The sequence below is a fragment of the Protomyctophum bolini genome (assembly GCF_963924005.1).
Source record: "Protomyctophum bolini genome assembly, chromosome: 6".
Classification (NCBI taxonomy): Eukaryota; Metazoa; Chordata; class Actinopteri; order Myctophiformes; family Myctophidae; genus Protomyctophum; species Protomyctophum bolini.
This window is the reverse complement of record NC_137867.1, coordinates 45,387,227-45,408,751: the sequence shown is the minus strand read 5'-3', so window position 1 is coordinate 45,408,751 and position 21,525 is coordinate 45,387,227. Positions and strand designations below refer to the sequence as shown.

Genomic DNA, 21,525 nt, shown 5'->3' with positions numbered 1-21,525 from the left:
CCTAACCCTCTTGATTCACACCGTGACAGAAACGAGTCCCACAAAATGTATCACTGCGTTCATTATTCACTTTATGCTAAGCTATAGCGTCTGAGTGTCCGCCCTGAGATTGGGCCGAGTCTTGCCAAAGACTACAAATGGTACCCAATGGCTCTCTGGTTGGCACTCGGCATCAGTGGTTGGATTGGGGGTTAACCCATTCTGACCGGGAACCCGTTTTGGTGTTAGCATCATGTTATGCTTTAGCTATTGAAAAACAGCAGATCTACAAGCTCATAGCGCGCCACCGAGTGGCGCGCTATGAGCTTGTAGGTCTGCTATTTTTGAAAAATCGAAAGAACGACTGACATTTTTAGAATCTGATCTCTGGTCAGAATGGGTAAATCAGACCAGTGTGTGTCCATTGGAAACCTCGTATGAATCTGATCTCAGGTCAGAATGGGTTAAGTCCCCGTGACATACTAGTGTCATGTTCAGGTGGTGCATGCCGCCAGCCTCACGCTACAGAAACGGAACTATGAGCCACATGACGTCTACTTTTACATGAGAACGATCTCCCAGAGAAAACGGCAAGGTCCCGTCGCGTTCTCATTTTTTATCGAGCCTTTTTTACACGAAGGTGCACATATTATGAAAACACTTTAATGTGCATGCCAGGTCGCTATAGGTGGCTGTGATGACGGACTGCCAGATAGACCAGTCAGTCACCCATGTACAAGAAGAACCACCGTTCTGTTCGACTTCCTATCGCAAGCCTTTTGGTTTACACACCATGGTTTTACATTCACCATCGCTCTAGTCTTTACATTTGTATGTGTAGGATGAGCGTGGCGAGGGATCGCTTTGCTCATTCTAGGAACTCTGGACAAAAATATCGCCTACGGCTCCGCATCAATGTAATAAACATATGCGTTGTGAACCCACGTGAGCCGTGATGTCACCACTTTTTCCCCGCTTACATGGAGATGGAAAGTGCGTTTTCCCAGCAAACGATACTTTATTTTCTATGAAAACCGTTCGTCAGTGACTGACTGACTGACGGACGGACGGACGGACGGACGGACGGACGGACGGACGGACGGACGGACGGACGGACGGACGGACGGACGGACGGACGGACGGACTGACTGACTGACTGACTGACTGACTGACTGACTGACTGACTGACTGACTGACTGACTGACTGACTGACTGACTGACTGACTGACTGACTGACTGACTGACTGACTGACTGACTGACTGACTGACTGACTGACTGACTGACTGACTGACTGACTGACTGACTGACTGACTGACTGACTGACTGACTGACTGACTGACTGACTGACTGACTGACTGACTGACTGACTGACTGACTGACTGACTGACTGACTGACTGACTGACTGACTGACTGACTGACTGACTGACTGACTGACTGACTGACTGACTGACTGACTGACTGACTGACTGACTGACTGACTGACTGACTGACTGACTGACTGACTGACTGACTGACTGACTGACTGACTGACTGACTGACTGACTGACTGACTGACTGACTGACTGACTGACTGACTGACTGACTGACTGACTGACTGACTGACTGACTGACTGACTGACTGACTGACTGACTGACTGACTGACTGACTGACTGACTGACTGACTGACTGACTGACTGACTGACTGACTGACTGACTGACTGACTGACTGACTGACTGACTGACTGACTGACTGACTGACTGACTGACTGACTGACTGACTGACTGACTGACTGACTGACTGACTGACTGACTGACTGACTGACTGACTGACTGACTGACTGACTGACTGACTGACTGACTGACTGACTGACTGACTGACTGACTGACTGACTGACTGACTGACTGACTGACTGACTGACTGACTGACTGACTGACTGACTGACTGACTGACTGACTGACTGACTGACTGACTGACTGACTGACTGACTGACTGACTGACTGACTGACTGACTGACTGACTGACTGACTGACTGACTGACTGACTGACTGACTGACTGACTGACTGACTGACTGACTGACTGACTGACTGACTGACTGACTGACTGACTGACTGACTGACTGACTGACTGACTGACTGACTGACTGACTGACTGACTGACTGACTGACTGACTGACTGACTGACTGACTGACTGACTGACTGACTGACTGACTGACTGACTGACTGACTGACTGACTGACTGACTGACTGACTGACTGACTGACTGACTGACTGACTGACTGACTGACTGACTGACTGACTGACTGACTGACTGACTGACTGACTGACTGACTGACTGACTGACTGACTGACTGACTGACTGACTGACTGACTGACTGACTGACTGACTGACTGACTGACTGACTGACTGACTGACTGACTGACTGACTGACTGACTGACTGACTGACTGACTGACTGACTGACTGACTGACTGACTGACTGACTGACTGACTGACTGACTGACTGACTGACTGACGGACGGACGGACTGACTTACCATAAGCTCAGAGGAACTGTTCAGCTTCATGGTGCAGGAGCCCTGCAGAGGAGAAGCACAGCCGTGGTCAGGTGCTGACATACGCCATACGACATATGGTACGAGAAAGAACAGGGCGTCGGGTTTATGTGTACCACAGAGAGGCGTGCACATTTTAACACCAGCTACGCACAGCTTACCAGTGGAATCATGCTGTGTACCAGGGAGATGTCCTTGTTTTCAAGACGCTTCATGTAGCGCACAATGTTGGTCTCGGAGTGGTAGCTGGAGAGAGGGGTGATGAAAAAATGTCCAGAGGGAGATTAACTCAATGTCTAACACAGGGGGTCTCAAAACCTTTCCATGCCAAAGACCCCCAATAGCCTCTGGCTGTGGCCATCCCATTGTAAAATGACTCAAGTGTCATAGAGCGTGGCAGTCCCGCCCCCTCGAGAGACCCGGAAAAGTAATCCTGTTCATTTTTCTCAGACTTTTCAGAAAGTATTTATTTAAAGACGTTTACGCCGTGGACAAAGCCAACTCTTGTCGTGACAAATCATGACAACAAACACAATTTTTCGGGCCAAACAAAGAATTCGAAATTCTTTGTAATTATTTGTTTGGTCCAAAATATTGTGTGTGTTGTCATGATTTGTCATGACAAGAGTTTGCTTCGTACGACGCTTAAAAGGTCTTTAAATAAATACGTTTTGAAATGTCTATGGGAAAAACGCATTGGGACTGCGACGCTCTATAACTTAATGAATTTGGAGAGAAAATGTAACTAACACTAAATAAAAAAATAAGGCCATCAACCGGAAAATGCCCTGTTTACGTGCAATATACAGAGCCAAAGCTGTGATTGTGGCCGTATGGTCCATCAAGGTTAATATCTAATGAAACAGTCACTATCTAACTTGTGTACTGTATGTATGTCATTATGGTGATTGTGACTGATAAAATATAATTAATACTGTTCAAGGGGCACAGAGTCGCAGTTACAAATAGACATTCCATGCGTTAGAGTCTTACTATTGTGTTTGAAGTCATAACACTGATAATGCTATCACCTCAATGGTGTCACTGAGTCAAACGTTATCAAAACCACGGTACATTGTGTCTGTCGTTGCGCTGCGACTTCGCAGACGAACCGACGCTACGACAGACCTGTTGAAGACGGCGTGGTCCAGGTACTTGCTGGTCCTCTTGAAGGGACCTCCCAGGATTCCCTTCACCCTCTCGCCCATCTTCTCCGCGATCAACTCCTGGAAATGCATTGATTAATTAAAGCCTTGATTAGGCAAAACGAATCGCCATGAAAGCGATTCGTGCAGCAAAATGCATGTGATGGCCTGAACCTACAGCTGAGGATTCACAGCCAAAGACCCAGAGGAGATCGTCCAAGTCCCGCTCGGTCACCGTCTCATCGAGGGACACGCCCAACTGGGAGGGTTTGAGACAAAGAAAAACAATCTCAGTCTTTTATCCACTTGACAAAAATATAAACCGTATAGAGCGTCGCAGGCCCGCCCCCTTTCAGAACGACGAGTGGCCCAGGAAATGATTCTCCGTTAATTTTCTCCATAGGCTTTTCAAAAAGTATTTATATAAAGACTGTTACGCCGCGGACAAAGCCAACTCGGATCGTGACAAATCATGACAACAAACACAATATTTTGTGCCGATCAAATAATTTTGAAAGAAGAAAATAAAGGTAGGTTACAACACTATTTGTTTTGTTTTTCTTCTTACTAATTATTTGATCGGCCCAAACACGATCCGAGTTGGCTTTGTCCGCGGCGTAACAGTCTTTAAATAAATACTTTTTGAAAAGCCTATGGAGAAAATGAATGGAGAATAATTTCCTGGGCCACTCGCCGTTCTGAAAGGGGGCGGGACTGCGACACTCTATAGCTAGTAGAACATAACAGAACATACAATCCGATAAGAATACATGGTCATTGGTATGGATGGAGTAAGCGTGCAACAGTTAATCGAACCAATTGATTTGACCAATAGATCAAATAATCTCTAAGAAGTATATGGACTCGGCTCTCACCACGCCCTCGCTGTAGACTCGGAGGTTGATCTGTCTCTGCACGGCCCTCTCCAGGATGTCTTTGGCCGCCACGCTGCAGCTGATCTTCAGGGTGTCAAAGAACATGTCACTGTGCAGCCGGTGACCTGCCCTCTTCAGGCCTGAAACACACAAAGAACATGTCACTGTGCAGCCGGTGACCTGCCCTCTTCAGGCCTGAAACACACAAAGAACACGTCACTGTGTGTGCAGCCGGTGACCTGCCCTCTTCAGGCCTGAAACACACAAAGAACACGTCACTGTGCAGCCGGTGACCTGCCCTCTTCAGGCCTGAAACACACAAAGAACACGTCACTGTGCAGCCGGTGACCCGCCCTCTTCAGGCCTGAAACACACAAAGAACATGTCACTGTGCAGCCGGTGACCCGCCCTCTTCAGGCCTGAAACACACAAAGAACATGTCACTGTGCAGCCGGTGACCCGCCCTCTTCAGGCCTGAAACACACAAAGAACATGTCACTGTGCAGCCAGTGACCTGCCCTCTTCAGGCCTGAAACACACAAAGAACATGTCACTGTGCAGCCGGTGACCCGCCCTCTTCAGGCCTGAAACACACAAAGAACACGTCACTGTGCAGCCGGTGACCTGCCCTCTTCAGGCCTGAAACACACAAAGAACATGTCACTGTGCAGCCGGTGACCTGCCCTCTTCAGGCCTGAAACACACAAAGAACATGTCACTGTGCAGCCGGTGACCTGCCCTCTTCAGGCCTGAAACACACAAAGAACACGTCACTGTGCAGCCGGTGACCCGCCCTCTTCAGGCCTGAAACACACAAAGAACATGTCACTGTGCAGCCGGTGACCTGCCCTCTTCAGGCCTGAAACACACAAAGAACACGTCACTGTGCAGCCGGTGACCTGCCCTCTTCAGGCCTGAAACACACAAAGAACATGTCACTGTGCAGCCGGTGACCTGCCCTCTTCAGGCCTGAAACACACAAAGAACATGTCACTGTGCAGCCGGTGACCTGCCCTCTTCAGGCCTGAAACACACAAAGAACATGTCACTGTGCAGCCGGTGACCTGCCCTCTTCAGGCCTGAAACACACAAAGAACATGTCACTGTGCAGCCGGTGACCCGCCCTCTTCAGGCCTGAAACACACAAAGAACACGTCACTGTGCAGCCGGTGACCTGCCCTCTTCAGGCCTGAAACACACAAAGAACATGTCACTGTGCAGCCCGTGACCCGCCCTCTTCAGGCCTGAAACACACAAAGAACACGTCACTGTGCAGCCGGTGACCCGCCCTCTTCAGGCCTGAAACACACATGGTTGGCGGAAGAAAAACGTTAGAGTTAGTAGGGCAGTGGTTCTCAAACTTTCACATTTCAAGGACCCCGAGTTTGGTTGGTATGCATTAGGTTAGGTAGCCATGAGTGTACAAATGGAACCAAATGGACCAAGTGGGACCGCATTGTGGTTTTTAGATGATAACCATGTTGTAGTTTTCCCCCAACCACCGCGGTGAGTAGGTTACCACCTAAAACCGGAGTATGTGTTGCCCTCAAGGGAGAGTTACATACCAGTAAGGGTCCATTTAGTTCCTAATTCCATTTAGCTGGCGCCCCGGGTGCAGTACTTAGTTTAGACAGTTTTTGGTTTAGACTGAGGTATCTCGATTACTGTCATCATTGTATTGTGAATGAATGCATTGGGACCCGAATGGAAACAAGACCGCAAGGTCTTTTTTCGGTGCTGTCCTTTTGGATAAATGTGCTTTGACTGTACCATGTCCTGTTTGCATTTGTTATGGTCTAATAAAATAATAAATCAATCAAAAAAATTAGTTATTGGTTAGACCAGTCATTAGTCCTACAACTACAACCCATCTCAAACCCTCACCCTAAACCTAACCTCCTCACGGGGCAGCACACCTAAACCTAACCTTAACCCATGTCTAACCAATGACTAGTCTAAACTTAACCTCCCACAGGGCAGCACACCTAAACCTAACCTTAACCCATGTCTAACCAATCAATGACTAGTCTAAACCTAACCTCCCACGGGGCAGCACACCTAAACCTAACCTTAACCCATGTCTAACCAATCAATGACTAGTCTAAACCTAACCTCCCACGGGGCAGCACACCTAAACCTAACCTTAACCCATGTCTAACCAATCAATGACTAGTCTAAACCTAACCTCCCACGGGGCAGCACACCTAAACCTAACCTTAACCCATGTCTAACCAATCAATGACTAGTCTAAACCTAACCTCCCACGGGGCAGCACACATAAACCTAACCTTAACCCATGTCTAACCAATGACTAGTCTAAACTTAACCTCCCACAGGGCAGCACACATAAACCTAACCTTAACCCATGTCTAACCAATGACTAGTCTAAACTTAACCTCCCACAGGGCAGCACACATAAACCTAACCTTAACCCATGTCTAACCAATGACTAGTCTAAACTTAACCTCCCACAGGGCAGCACACATAAACCTAACCTTAACCCATGTCTAACCAATGACTAGTCTAAACTTAACCTCCCACGGGGGCAGCACACCTAAACCTAACCTTAACCCATGTCTAACCAATGACTAGTCTAAACTAAGTATGCCCCGCTGGAACTTGAACGATAATAGTTCCAAACAAAAACCAAAGCGTCACTCACCTTCAGCGAGGATCAAAGCAGCATTGTGAGTCCTCTCTGCGATGTGTCTGAGACCCTGCGGTCCGTGGTACAGTGCGAACATGGCTGCCATGTTGGCCAGCAGGGCCTATAGGAAGGGGACAGGTGGAGAATATCTGTGTGCATTATTGCTTCAATAGTAGCGATTCAGTTGAAACCAACGTGCTCTACTTTTGATTGTCTGCGGGAGTTGGATGAAAGTGACAGACTGTACCCAGATTAGCACCAATTTGATACTGAGGATATTGAGGTGTTACCAATATTACTAATTAACCCATTCTGAACGGGAACCCCTTTTGGTGTCAGCATCATGTTATGCTTTAGCTATTGAAAAATAGCAGATCTACAAGCTCATAGCGCGCCACCGAGTGGCACGCTACGAGCTTGTAGGTCTGCTATTTTTGAAAAATCAAAGAACGACTGTGACATTTTTAGAATCTGATCTCAGGTCAGAATGGGTTATAATCAGACCAGTGTGTGTCCAGTGGAAACCTCGTATGAATCTGATCTCAGGTCAGAATGGGTTAAGGCTTTGTTCCATTTAGTGTGCAGTGGTTTTTGCAAACTTTGTAATTTCAAGGGCATCAATAACTCTGGGAGTGTACAAATGGAACCAAATGGATCCTTACGGGTCCATTTGTACACTCTCAGAGCTACACACCCGTATACGGGGGCCATTTGGAACCCACTCAAGGACACGTTGAGACCCACTGGTGTAGCAGAGTGTTTCCAGTGAGCCAGCAGTGCACCCTGACTCTGTTTGACTAAAATGGATCAACAGAGCCTTCATTTCCAAAATGGCGTGAGTGCATATATAGCCTATTGCATTGATAAGCAGATGAAACGGATATACATTTATGTTCCCCATATATCACTAATAGTACCAGCTCAGTGGCTTTGTGGTTAGAGTGTCCGGCTGTCCGCCCTGAGACTGGGAGGTTGGGGTTCATTCAATCCTCCCTGCTTGACACAGGAAATAGGCTCCTCATGCCCTATGGGCCTTATGGCTCGGCAAGGCTACTTACTTACTTACTTATATCACTAATAATGAAAGCAGGGAAAACAGGGCATATTTCTTCAGACCAACTGGCTGCCCGGGCCAGTATGTATAGCTCTTACCTGGGCCAGTATGTTTAGTCTTACCTGGGCCAGTATGTTTAGTCTTACCTGGGCCAGTATGTATATCTCTTACCTGGGCCAGTATGTTTAGTCTTACCTGGGCAGTGCAGATGTTGCTCGTGGCCTTGTCTCTGCGGATGTGCTGTTCCCTGGTCTGCAGAGCAAGGCGGTACACTTCCTTCCCAGTCGCGTCCCTGAAAGAAGCAGGTAGCACACGGTTACCATTCAGTCTAACTAACCATTAACCTCATGAATACACGGACGTCTCAGAGAGAGATGTTGAAATGGAACACTGTGCGTCGCATTCCTTAAAGGCAGGGCAACAGAACAGTTTAAAATGGAACACTATGCGATGTGTCAGATTCCTTGAGCAGGGGAACGGATCATTTAAAATGCTGGATATTCAAATAATGTGGAGAAAAACACGTCATTTGGCATTCTACATTTTTGGGAAAAAGGTGTCATTTTTGACAACTGGATCTGCTGGATTTGTTTGTGCAACAACCTCCGGCGTGCTTTGACATAATTTGTCTTGAGGATTTCACCGTTTCTGGTGACAGACAAGTGGACAAAGTGTGTGTGTGCTATCAGATAGAGATAATAGTTTGTACCTCAGAAAACCTGTCTTCAAAACGTTGCAGCAGATTGCAGAGGTGCCGAAATGAACTTCGACACGCCTGTATGTCTGTTTCTTTGCTCCGCAAATATGATTGCAGAAGTTCGTTTCCCAAAAGGAGCCTTAATGTCTCTTACCTGGTTACTCCGACCATTCTGCCGGGCATCATGCGGACCAGGTTGTCTTTGACGGAGAAGAAAGCGGCATGCGGGCCTCCGTAGCACAGGGGTACGCCAAACCGCTGCGAGCTCCCCAGAACGATGTCCACGCCAAACTCCCCAGGGGGACGCAGCACACACAGGGCAAGGAGGTCCGTGGCACAGCAGGCCAGGGCCTAGACGGGGGAGGAGAGGGTATGGTTCTCAGGGGTCCTTGAGGGGGTTCCAGGGGATCCCCAGGTAAAAAGACTGATAGTTCGGAACCAAATGAATGGCTTATAGACTAGTACCAAAGTCTGATGTCAATATCGGCAGAGGGCGCCAAATCCATGGGGGGGTTTGTGTACTTTTTTTAAATTATAATCCCCATAGGGGGATCTTAGATCGCCTCATAAGAACTGTGTTTGAAAAATAAACAATCCCGGCGATTTCACTGAATATGAAGATTCGACTGAATACAAGAAAACGCTAACGTTACTGCCGTCGAATAAGTTACATTTTCGACGGTATCAAATATGACTGACTGTCGTAAACGAGACAGAGACACCTCCCTGACAATATCACTGAGACAGTTTGTTTATTTTGTTAATTCTGAGTCGATTTTAAGATGACCCAATGTTAATCTCCATAGAGAAAACCTTCTGCGAACACCTTGGAACCAGGGGATGAGCGAGTGACATCAGGAATTCTGCGCTCTATACAGCTCTGTAGCTCTGAGAGAATACAGTACAGGGCCATCCATCTTCAACCGCTTATCCGTACTCGGGTCGCGGGGGGCAACAGCTCCCACCAGCGAGCTCCAGACTTCCCTCTCCAGAGCAACATTAGTAACTTCCTCCTGGGGGGGATCCCGAGGCGTTCCAAGGCCAGTGTTATCCATCCATCTGCACCTTGGTCTGCCCCCAGGGGTCTCCTCCCAGTGGGACGTGCATCGAGGACCTCCCTAGGGAGACGCTCGAGAGGCATCCTAACCAGATGCCCTAACCACACAGGTCCATTACGGTTCCATACTCTGGTCTTACCCCTCCCTTGTGAGCCCGGTCCACCAGGGCAGTGAAGTCCTCCACCCTGCCATCGGTGTCTGGGTACTGGAAGAGAACGCCACATACGTCCTTTCCACTGAAGTCCATCTCATTAGGCAGCTTCAGCACCGTCTTTACCCCAATGTAGCTGAGAGAGGGGGGGGGGGGGGGAGATACTAGGTTTCAGTATGGGAGTGTTGATCCAGATCAGAATTATAATACTTATATGCATTAGTTTTTATTTTAGTTTCAGTAAGTTCATTGCATTTTTTTTGTCTTCCTTTTAATTAACCGTGGTCCAGAATCAAGCTTATAATAGTTTTGGATTTTTCATTATAGTTTAGTTTTAGAGGATTTGCAAGTTTTCATTAGTTTCTTTTTTTGTGACAATGATTAGTTCATGTTTAGTTCTTCAAAAAGGTCAGAGTAAGTAGTCCGATTGTGTAATAAAAACACAAGTTATCGTTTTATCGCAGTTGAGTACTTCTTTCCACCACTTGGTTGATGGTAGTATATACAGTACATATGATGTATGTATGATATGATGGTAGTATGTACAGTACATATGATGTATGTATGATATGATGGTAGTATGTACAGTACATATGATGTATGTATGATATGATGGTAGTATGTACAGTACATATGATGTATGTATGATATGATGGTAGTATACAGTATAAACAGTACATACTTGGCTCTGGTCTGCACCACTGCGATGGTCTGGGGATGGCAGCGCGGGTCTATGTAGAAAACCCTTTTCTTGTTCTGTCTGAGGACGGTAGAAACATAGGGGGCAAAAGTCACAGGAAGGTAGAAACACAGGGGGCAAAGGTCATACAGACGGCTAGGGCTGTTGCCGAGCCCCCAGAACCATAGATATTAAAAAGATAATAATAATAGATGCCTCATTAGCCGCTGCAGTTCGTGTGTCGACGGGAGGGCGGAACAACGGAGCAGTTGAGACGAATAACAGTCTAAGTCCATCATTTATTCTGAAAGGCCGATCTGACCTGACCCTTTTATCTATAATTTATACATTATGGATAACTGGATTACAATGGACTTGGTTATGGTTATTCGTCTTAACTGCTCAATTTAGACAAGCTGGGGCGGAAGTGCGCCGGACGTGTGGAAGGCGTGTGACTATACGTGTGACTATACTGGCCAATCACAGCGCATCTTTTCCGGGACTTGTCAGACCCGAACATCCGCTCTGTGACACACCGAAGCTTGGCTCAGTCATCATGCTTCCGCTATGTTTTGCAAGGAACCTCAGGATTTTTTTTTTGCCCCGTCTCGAACCGGAAGAGGCGTCTACCGTTACATGTCTATGCCCAGAACGGCTGGGCAACGTTGAAGCCAGCGACGGTAGTAGTCAGAACCGGTACTGCAGGCGGGCGGGCTTGGGCCCAGCTAGGTTAAATTCATGAATGAATCTGTGATGTAGAGGTACCACAAGAACAGTGCGAGGGCCGGGGTGCTATCATAGGAGCAGACCGATCATATCAACACTCGAGGGGTACTATCATAGGAGCCGACCGATCATATCAACACTCGAGGGGTACTATCATAGGAGCCGACCGGTCATATCAACACTCGAGGGGTACTATCATAGGAGCCGACCGATCATGTCAACACTCGAGGGGTACTATCATAGGAGCCGACCGATCATATCAACACTCGACGGGTACTTTGTCAGTCTTCCATTGAATGAATAGCGAGGGCTGTCTGTTCTCATCCGCTCTCTCTAGATATATTATAACTCTATGGCTGTCACCATCATGACATTTTACTTGACGATACATTTTCAGACAAATCATTTTCGATCGACGATTTCATTATTATGCCTTTCCATTGAACATTGGAACACAGACATTACATACGAGTCTACCACAGTACATTATTGACCTTTAGAAAACGCTCCAGCTTAGCCTACATGTAAAAGGATTACTACAGACCAAAAGAAAGTGTTTTATTTGAATAGAAGATGACACTCAAATATGCCATCTACTGTATATACATTACACATCACTGAACTCGACAGATCATATAATAACCGTATAGCAAGCAGCTATAGTCTCAAACGAGGGCCGCCGTGAACTGCACTCTGATTCTAATCTGATCGGACACGCTTTAAAAAAAAAAGGTCTGGGGGAAAAACGGGGTCAAAGTTCAAATAATAGTTTGATCTTTGAGCGCAGCAGCAAGGGGCTAAACGCTAAACCAAACAGTCCGCCATAGGTGACAATGGAGCTCTGTGCGGCATCACCGCTCTCTGTAGCCGTTTTACAGCCAACATTATGTGTCGTCTGCTTAAAGCCTGAGTGAGTCTGTCTGATTTACACTAGTTTGCATTCAATTGCCTTAAACCCTATGCCCATTACCTGGGTTTTCCCCCCTCATTTTTCACGCTACACCGATGAAAATAGCCAAACAATCGGTACAAGCTCAACATACACTATATGCGTTATGGCGTTTTGTAAGCTTGCAGATCGGCTCATTTCGGCAAATGTTCACCTATGATAAAAAACAGGAACTTTTTTAACGTTTTTAGTTTGCGTGGTTAACCCATTTTGGGGCGGGAACCCCTTTTGGTGTTTTAAACATTTCGTTATAATTTAGCTATTGAAAAATAAGCAGACCTACAAGCTCATAGCGCGCCACGAGCTTGTAGGTCTGCTATTTTTGAAGTAAATCGTAAAAATGTAGCGCAAATCTTTGAATTATATATTATTTAAAAGTGAATGTTTTTAACTCGGGTCTAAATGGGTTCTGTGTGTGTGTGCCTACAACAAACAAAGTACAATAATGTCTAATTGATTGATTGAATTGTTTTATTGTTTTAAGTGTAGGGCGTTCCACATGTTAGTGGCACAACAACACGTGTGTCTGTTGTTATACAGACACGCGTGTGTGTGTGTGTCTGTCGTATACCTGTGGCAGAGCTGCATGGCCTCAGCCGCGGCCGTACCCTCGTCCAGCAGGGAGGCGTTGGCCACGGACATGCCGGTGATGTCGCAGATCATGGTCTGGTAGTTGAGCAGGGACTCCAGGCGGCCCTGGGCCACCTCTGGCTGGTAGGGGGTGTACTGGGTCACCCTGCATGGGGTGACAGACAGGACAGATATAGGGTGTGTACTGGGTCACCCTGCATGGGGTTACAAACAGGACAGATATAGGGTGTGTACTGGGTCACCCTGCATGGGGTGACAGACAGGACAGATATAGGGGGTGTACTGGGTCACCCTGCATGGGGTGACAGACAGGACAGATATAGGGTGTGTACTGGGTCACCCTGCATGGGGTGACAGACAGGACAGATATAGGGTGTGTACTGGGTCACCCTGCATGGGGTTACAGACAGGACAGATAGGGTGTGTACTGGGTCACCCTGCATGGGGTGACAAACAGGACAGATAGGGTGTGTACTGGGTCACCGACTGCGTCACTTTTTAAGTATTTAAGTATCATTACTAGTATTTTAGTATCAATACTAGGCAGTTCTTTGGATGAACTTCGCATCTCTCTGCAAAACATTGTAGTGATCAGGCGTACGATTTCTTAAATTCTGCTGAGTAAATGCAGATGTTTCACGCACTGGCCAGAGCCTATATGTGTGGCATGCGCCTGGACCACTAGGCCAGCGGGCGCCCCCAAAACATTGGTTCCTCTGTGTCCTCAATAAAAGGGTGGCATTGGCAGCTACGAGTGTGTGGTTATTTAAAAAAAAATCATTCTCAAACTAGGGCAGAGTCACAGACCTGTGTGGCCAGCTCCATGGTTTTCAAAGAGGAGCAGAATACACTGTATTATTGTTATGTCTCTTCAAAAGATTGTGACTCAAAGTTCACTTCCTTCCGAGAACATGAGAGAGACCTTGAGGGTTTGGTTTTAGTTTAATGGAAAGGGAGGCCTTGACCATGATTTATGCTGTGCTGCGTTTTCTTCTGTCGAAATTGCATTACTTGTTTGTCAACTGACGAAGCATACTGTAAATTAGGCATTAGTCAGAACAGAACGTGCCGTCGCATGACTGGGTGAGTCAGAGAGCGTGCCCCTCACAGTGGCTCACAGTGTAGCCACTCAATTAGTTGAAAGTCATACGATTCCTATTAAAGGCACGTTACTTGGTAACGTAGCCAAAAGCAGTTCTTAATAAGTAGCATGGGCCTGTAAATGCACGTGTTGCACCAAGTTAATCTACTCCCTGTTAGCTATCAATGCTGCTGTAATTAAGGGTCAACACTGACTACCCTTAAACCTCAATATGGTGCCTTAATTGGGCGGCTGTGGCTCAGGAGGTAGAGCAGGTCGTCCAATGATCCCTGGGTCGGCGGGTTCGAATCCCGGCTCCTCCTCCTGTCCACATGTCGAAGTGTCCTTGGGCAAGACACTGAACCCTACATTGCCTCCAGTGAGTCGGTCGGTGTGAGCTGAGCTCAGCTCGCCACTGTCTGTGTGTGAATGTGGGAAGTGAGGACGCTGGCGTCGACTGTTCGCCGCTTCACCTCCCAATGTATGAATGAATGAACCATTGTGAAGCGCTTTGAGCACTTGGAAAAGCGCTATAAAAATGCAATTCATTATTATTATTATTATTATTATTATTATTAATTTGGGGGGAGTGTAGACTGAGTAGGGGTCAGTAGAAATAAGGCCACCTACCAGCCGGAGTTCTCCAACAGGTTCCTCTGAATGGGGGGTGGCACGGAACAGTTGTAGTAGCCCATGCCAATGTAGGACCTCCACAGTTTGTTCTTTGATGCAATCTTTTGGAGATGTTCCAACACTTCATTCTCACCTGCAATGATAATAATGAATAGTTAATGTTCGCGCATGTACTCACACATACGCATGCATGCAAGCGCACACACACACACACACACACACACACACACACACACACACACACACACACACACACACACACACGTCACGTAGGGGCACCTCCTGCAATTAACTAGTCAGACCAGCCTTGTCGTGACATCTAACAAATGAACAGCAACTCCTCTCCCATCATAAATCATCTGCCTGCATGCATGACTCCCACCTGATAGTAGGGCTCTGTCTGTGTGGCACGCGACTGGAATTCGCATGCATTTTGGGCGGGTTCCCGCCCAAAATGGATTAATTAAAAAAATTGGGTATTTTACTATTTATACTTTACTTGAGTATGTCCAATTTCCAATAGGTTACTTTTACTTCTACTCCACTACATTTCAGAGGCAAATATTGTACTCCACGGGTGCAGGTCTTTTTTCCGACAGCATATTGATCCGAAACCTCAATCCTAACCTAACCCTAACCGCAAGCACGGGAGCAGCGCATGTCGGACCATCGCTTTTTCGCATCACAGCGAATGTCCCCCCGCTGCGGATCGGATCGTTGCCCCGTCGGCTAGAATGCTGTCGGAAAAAAGGCCGCCTCCCGTACTCCACTAGATTTTTTTGAAAACTTCAGTTATTAGACTTTGTCGATTTTTATCATTTACTATGAAAAACGTGCATTTCCCGTCATTTAGTTAGTTAGTCCATCACCCCAGGCATGACCATATATGGTCATGTCTGGGGTGACGGAGGGATCAGCCATCCCTGGGGTGGCGGAGGGATCATCAGGGATGGAGATCCCTGATGTCATCTAGACGGGCCTGCCACCAAAGTTATTAGTGCAAAGATACATTTGAAAACTTGAAATGGGACATCATAGCTAGTCCTTTCTACAATTTACAATTTACAATTTAGGCATTTAGCAGACGCTCTTAATCCAGAGCGACTACCTACCTTTCTACCTTTGGTATAGCCTACTTTAAGTACATTTTGATGCCAATCCTTTTCTAATCTTACTCAAGTAAATGTTGAATTCCTGACTAACGGAATAGTTCTACATTGCAGTATTGATACTTTTACTTAAGTAGAACAATTGAGTACTTTTTCCACCACTGCATTCAGTCAAGAACAACATTTTTAATAAAAAAATAAATGATGTGCTATCATGCACAGTTGCACACCTAATTTATGAAAATAAATCCGAAAACCCTCACGACGACATCCCTCAAATCACCAGCCAGACCATTATTTATCCCACAGGGAATATACAGAAAAAGGGATACAACTGAGAATCTACATTATACGAGTAAACATGTATAGTAAAAAAGTGATTTAGGGTCCTTGCTTGGCCCTCTGTAAGTAATTGTATGAATTCAAAACACTTACATACATATTACATACCAATTCAGCATAATTCTGTGACATTTCCATATCACATGCTAGATCCCTGCATCTTTCTCTTAAAGGAGAATTCCATGCTAGAAGGCCTTCTTACCTTTATTTGTAGTTATGTCCCCAACAAAGAGGTCCAGGTGTTATTTTGTGCAAAAGTGCATTATTGACTATTTCCCCTAATATAAGCCCTCAATGGGGGTTGGGTTTTTGTGCTAATTGGCTTATTTCCATCTAAATAAGTAGTAAAGTGTGCCGCTTGGGATACTATTTAAATTATGAACAGAGGATATATACAACAAGAATAGATTTTAGAGCGATGGAAATAAGCGAATTAGCACAACACCCCATAGCCCCATTCAATTCAATGCAATTCATTGAGGGCTTATCGTAGGGGAAATAGCCAATAATGCACTTTTGCACAAAATAACACCTGGACCTCTTTGGTGGGGGACGTAACAACTACAAATAAAGGTAAGAAGGCCTTCTAGCATGGAATTCTCCTTTAACTTAATATAATAGCAGTGACCAGCCACAACATGCGGGTCCTTTCCTGATGGCTGAAGTTATTTAACCTAATTCCCCAGTGCTGGAGGGGAGCGCTGCCAATGGACACCCAGCCACTGGGATTCCTCTGTCCTGTCTTGGCTGCTATAGCAACACTGAGGAATGGACAATACCAGTGGTCTGACTCTGAATCAAGAGCCCAAACTACTCCCGTTTTCGAAACAGAGAAAGGTATACTTCTTTTCACCATTAGTAGGAAGACCTAGCACCACTAGCCACTGTGTATAGCGACAGAGAGCATTCAATGCCATTTTGGGGATCTTGCCTGGCGGGCATTGTACTGCATATAGTTTTAAACGACTTAAGTCCTATATAGCCTACTGTACTTTGCGGACTCTAGCAAAAATAGCCAATCTACAAGCCGCTCAACACTCGTGAGCTCCCCCCCCCACCCCCCTGTGTGACTGTGTCACTGCAGGGGAGGACAGTTTTCCCATGCGGTCCCAGAGTTCCTCAGAGCTACAAAAAAACAGGGGGGGGGGGGGGAGAAAACTGCACTGATTCAGAACCAACCAGCACATCCATTGTTGAAGAGAGAATCCCTCGCTGGCTTTGCAAAGCGAAGCCCTCCAAAGCTGAACAAGCAGAAAAAAATAAAGAAAAACAACGCACGGGCCGGCACAGCATCCAGTTTGTTCCTTCAGCATGGCTCGTTGCATTATGAGAGTATGACTACAGTAACTGAAGGAATGCAGGGCTGGGCTGCAACTGTATTTTCGATCATTCTATAAGGCACTTTTTTCGGTTAATCCAATAGTCGAAAAACGATTATAAACTTAATTTATTTATACCATATTTTATACACTTAACACAGCCTATCGTACAGGCTCACATCGGCTATTATAAATATGTTTTTGAAATTCAAGCTTTTTTGCCCATGTTGACATGCCCAAAATAGGGATTGATTATTAATGGATTATGTTATTAAACAATTGATTATAGATTATAATTGATTCAATTTGTTAGTTTGATCAACTGTTGCATTAGTTTACAAACATGATTCTGAATCCATTCCAAGCCTTAGTTTTGCACAAAAAACACTCCTTGGGCTAAAAACGGCCATAATGTGACAAATGTGATGAGGTCAGCACATTTGGGCTGTGGCTATGGCTATGTGGCTATGGCCGTTTTTAGCCCAAGGAGTGTTTTTTTGTGCAAAACCAATGCTGCCTTGGAATGTTTTCAGAAGCATGAAAACCCCCTAGTTTGACACGTCACATGCATAATGACATTTTGAAAATGTTATATCTATATTAATATGTTAATGGTATGGTCACATATAACCAACTATAAAAGATGTTGCTCAATGATGAAAGCCGTGCAGCAGGAGGATTCATGAATGTATGTATAACTATATATACAATATTTTAGGCAAAAAATAATATTAATAGTAGTTTCCATCACGACAGGTTGAAAATAACTTCATACTTGACATTTAGCCACTTGAACCCCAGCATCCCTATTCTTGGGAGGAACATTCCCCCCAAAAAGCAGATCTACAAGCTCTCAATGTGTCACGTGAACTACAAGCTCACGTGATGGTGAGCTTGTAGTTCGGCAATTTTTTTGGCAAGGAGGTTTGGTGATCCCGTCTTACCAAGTATGCGTTTAGGTGGTTAAACTGATGTGATATTGTGATGAATTCCAAATATTATGAAAGGTATTCTGCGGCAACCCCTGGACTTGCGTCATGGCACACTAGGGTACCTGACCTCCTTTGAGAAACCCTGCCTGCCCTAGGAGGTACCTGCCCTCCTGCCCTTATAGGAGGTACCTGTCCTCCTGCCCTTATAGGAGGTACCTGTCCTCCTGCCCTTATAGGAGGTACCTGTCCTCCTGCCCTTAGGAGGTACCTAAGGTACCTGACCTCCTTTTTGGACAGTAGACACATCTAAAGTCGCTACATGGCATTCATGAAGACCGATGCATTATTTTCTTTTCCACGTCACCCAACGCTATTTTAAGGTATTATATGCTATGACAGTCAACCCTGCAGCACTGCACAATTAGAACATAATGACCATAATAGCCACAGCTGCCAAAATAACGCATTACCGTATCAGCAATGTGTGGAATATGATGTACATTGTATTGGTATAGTTAAATGGATTATGTTTGTATGAAATATGCATTTGTATTTAAGGGAGGGTTTTAGTATTTTTGAATTCCACTTTACTCCAAGATTGACTGTGTTATACAGCACACCGTAAATGTTTTCTAACTGATAAGAGCACCTGGCATACGTCTCTGATATACGACTAACTTATTTTTGTCTGGGGAATGTGCTACTTCTGAGCACAATAAAACATCAGCGATTGCAACACGTTTCACAGTTCTCACAAGCCCCTCTAAAAGGTCACGGTTATACAGTAAAATCAGTGTTAAATATCGAGTCTGAGGTGGTTCCATTTGTACCCCCTGCAGAGTTACACTCACAAGGCAGCTAGGGGTTCACAGTCACAAGCAGAGGTTCGTCAACCCCTGTGGGTACTTGCCAGTACTGCAGGGGTTTCACAATATTGTGAGGGGAAATACGATTAAAATGCAGTAAATATATATAATATATATATAACATATGTTATGTTCTGTACAGAATTATGGTCTGTAATTAATTTCAATTGTAGGCTATACAAAAGTGTGAGACGAGTCTAAAGTGAGACAGAGTTGTAACTGGACACTACATGTGTAGTAGCCTACATACCTTTTTAAAACTGCAATTACCTTGTGAGCTAATTTTTTAAATCATATAGGGTCACTTCAGTTGAACCTTTTTGGACAGAAGGAGTTCAGTGCTCATAGAAGCGGTTGAGACTGAGAGAGAACTCCTGCTCCAAAGAAAGGGCTGCTCAAAAATGAAAACCTGCGTTTCATTGTGCCAAAGCGTCAATTAACCATATTAGGGACCTCGTTCGACTGTGATGTAATGTGAACTGCTGGAACCAGATTGAACTGGACTTGGGACAGACATGGGAGAGCCGAGTGAGAGAGAGAGAGAGAGAGAGAGAGAGAGAGGCTGAACTTTACACTCCAGTAAGTTGCCATCCCATTAGCATCCGGCTCTTCCTCCCCACAGGAGATTCATGGTGCTGAAAAACAACTCCAAATATGTTCAAAGGAAAGACTTAACGAGACGTGAGCGCACAATGGCACACAGCGCACAATGGAGGAGAGCTCTGCAACCTACATTTCGACCATTCACCATCACGCTTGTGATTTCATGCCCTCGTGTGTGTTATGCGGGGAGGAAACTATATATTTTTTTAAATGTGGAAAAATATATATTAAATTTAAATTAGGCTGATGAGGAGAAACCTATTACAAAATTAAACAAAATCTGAAATAGCACGATCGAGTGTGGCATAATGTTTCCCAGTTACAGTTACACCAATATATGGAGCAATAAACCATTTCATTTGACTCTGCTATATTAAAGAGGGGCATATATAGCTATAACTCTGTCGCACACACGTGTTCAATTATATGGAAATAAGAAATAAAACAAACTTACACACTGGGTCATCCATTTTCATACTGCTTTGAATACGGATGGAGGCTGGGAGTGTGTCTTCGATCAACTGGGCGATCGACTGAAATCAATGTATATATCAAATCAATTGGCCAATAATAACATTATTGATAATGATAATAATAATAATAATAAATTAAATTAAGTTGTACAGCACGTATCTCTGATTCAACACTAGAACCTAAACAAATGACATGTTTTTAATAAGTGTCCAGTTCTTCTTACCTCGAGTCCCAGGGCGTCCAGCATTTCCCTCTTCTCCCTCTCACCTGGACCGATGTGTCTCTCCGCGAAGTCATCGTGCCTGGGCAGGAGATTCTCGATCTGTCTGGAGGAGAACACCGCGGAGCTCCCGTGGAGACCCCGGCGTGCTGTCACGCTCACGCCGCCGGTGGTGGTCGTGGTGGCCGCCTCGGCATCGCGGAGCTGCCGCTGCAGGATCCTGATGCTGCTCCTGCTGGAGGAGGCTCTCACGGGCTGGAGTTTCCCCCTGGAGGAGGAGGCCAGATGTCTGCAAGGTGCGTTGGGATTCAACGACCTCCTGGTGGTGGTGGCGAGGAGTATAACCCCCCAGGACTTGGCACAGCTCTGCATCTTTGTTTATTTATCTTTAATATAATTTAAACAAATCTCTAAAGCAGGACATGAAAGAAAAGAAATCTCTTTCTTTTCTTTCTTTCTGACTCTCTCTCTTGCTTGCTGACACACAGAGAGAGAGAGAGAGAGAGTTGTGAGTGTAAGTGATGATGCGTCCTGGAGGAGTTGTGTCACAGTCTTGAGTCTTCTGCCAACTACTTCAAACTGCCTTGGCTTTTAAAAAACGCCCATCTACTTGCACGGGAGCGAGCCAATCCGCGCACGAAGCGCACGAGAGAGAGCCAATCGGCGCGCAAGCCGCGGTGACGAGCCCCGGCTCGGCTGCTGTCACGCATGACTCTGCTCTCTGCTGTGCTGGCTACTGAAGGCTACTAAACTTTATTCTCACGTGCACGTCCGCTTGATCGATAGGGTTTGGTGATCCCATCACCCAGAGGGACTTGACTCCCCTATGATTGGCTCAGTTGGTTGCCTGGCTACTGCTT

General features: G+C 45.8%; 1 protein-coding gene across 1 annotated transcript in view; it reads right to left on the bottom strand.

Annotated features, from left to right (window-relative positions):
- The window catches only part of gldc (glycine dehydrogenase (decarboxylating)), a 33,990-nt gene extending 12,884 nt beyond the window's left edge, over positions 1-21,106 (bottom strand). Inside the window, exons 1-14 of the mRNA XM_080765625.1 lie at positions 20,669-21,106; positions 20,426-20,504; positions 14,798-14,933; positions 13,067-13,231; positions 10,824-10,901; positions 10,130-10,277; positions 9,087-9,283; positions 8,431-8,527; positions 7,197-7,302; positions 4,535-4,674; positions 3,838-3,918; positions 3,643-3,740; positions 2,676-2,760; positions 2,497-2,538 (exon numbers count right to left, since the gene is read on the bottom strand). Coding sequence (XP_080621751.1) covers positions 2,497-2,538; positions 2,676-2,760; positions 3,643-3,740; positions 3,838-3,918; positions 4,535-4,674; positions 7,197-7,302; positions 8,431-8,527; positions 9,087-9,283; positions 10,130-10,277; positions 10,824-10,901; positions 13,067-13,231; positions 14,798-14,933; positions 20,426-20,504; positions 20,669-21,037 — 1,821 coding nt within the window. The 5' untranslated portion in view covers positions 21,038-21,106. The remainder of the gene's footprint in view (positions 1-2,496; positions 2,539-2,675; positions 2,761-3,642; positions 3,741-3,837; positions 3,919-4,534; positions 4,675-7,196; positions 7,303-8,430; positions 8,528-9,086; positions 9,284-10,129; positions 10,278-10,823; positions 10,902-13,066; positions 13,232-14,797; positions 14,934-20,425; positions 20,505-20,668) is intronic.
- Positions 21,107-21,525: the final 419 nt, after the last annotated feature.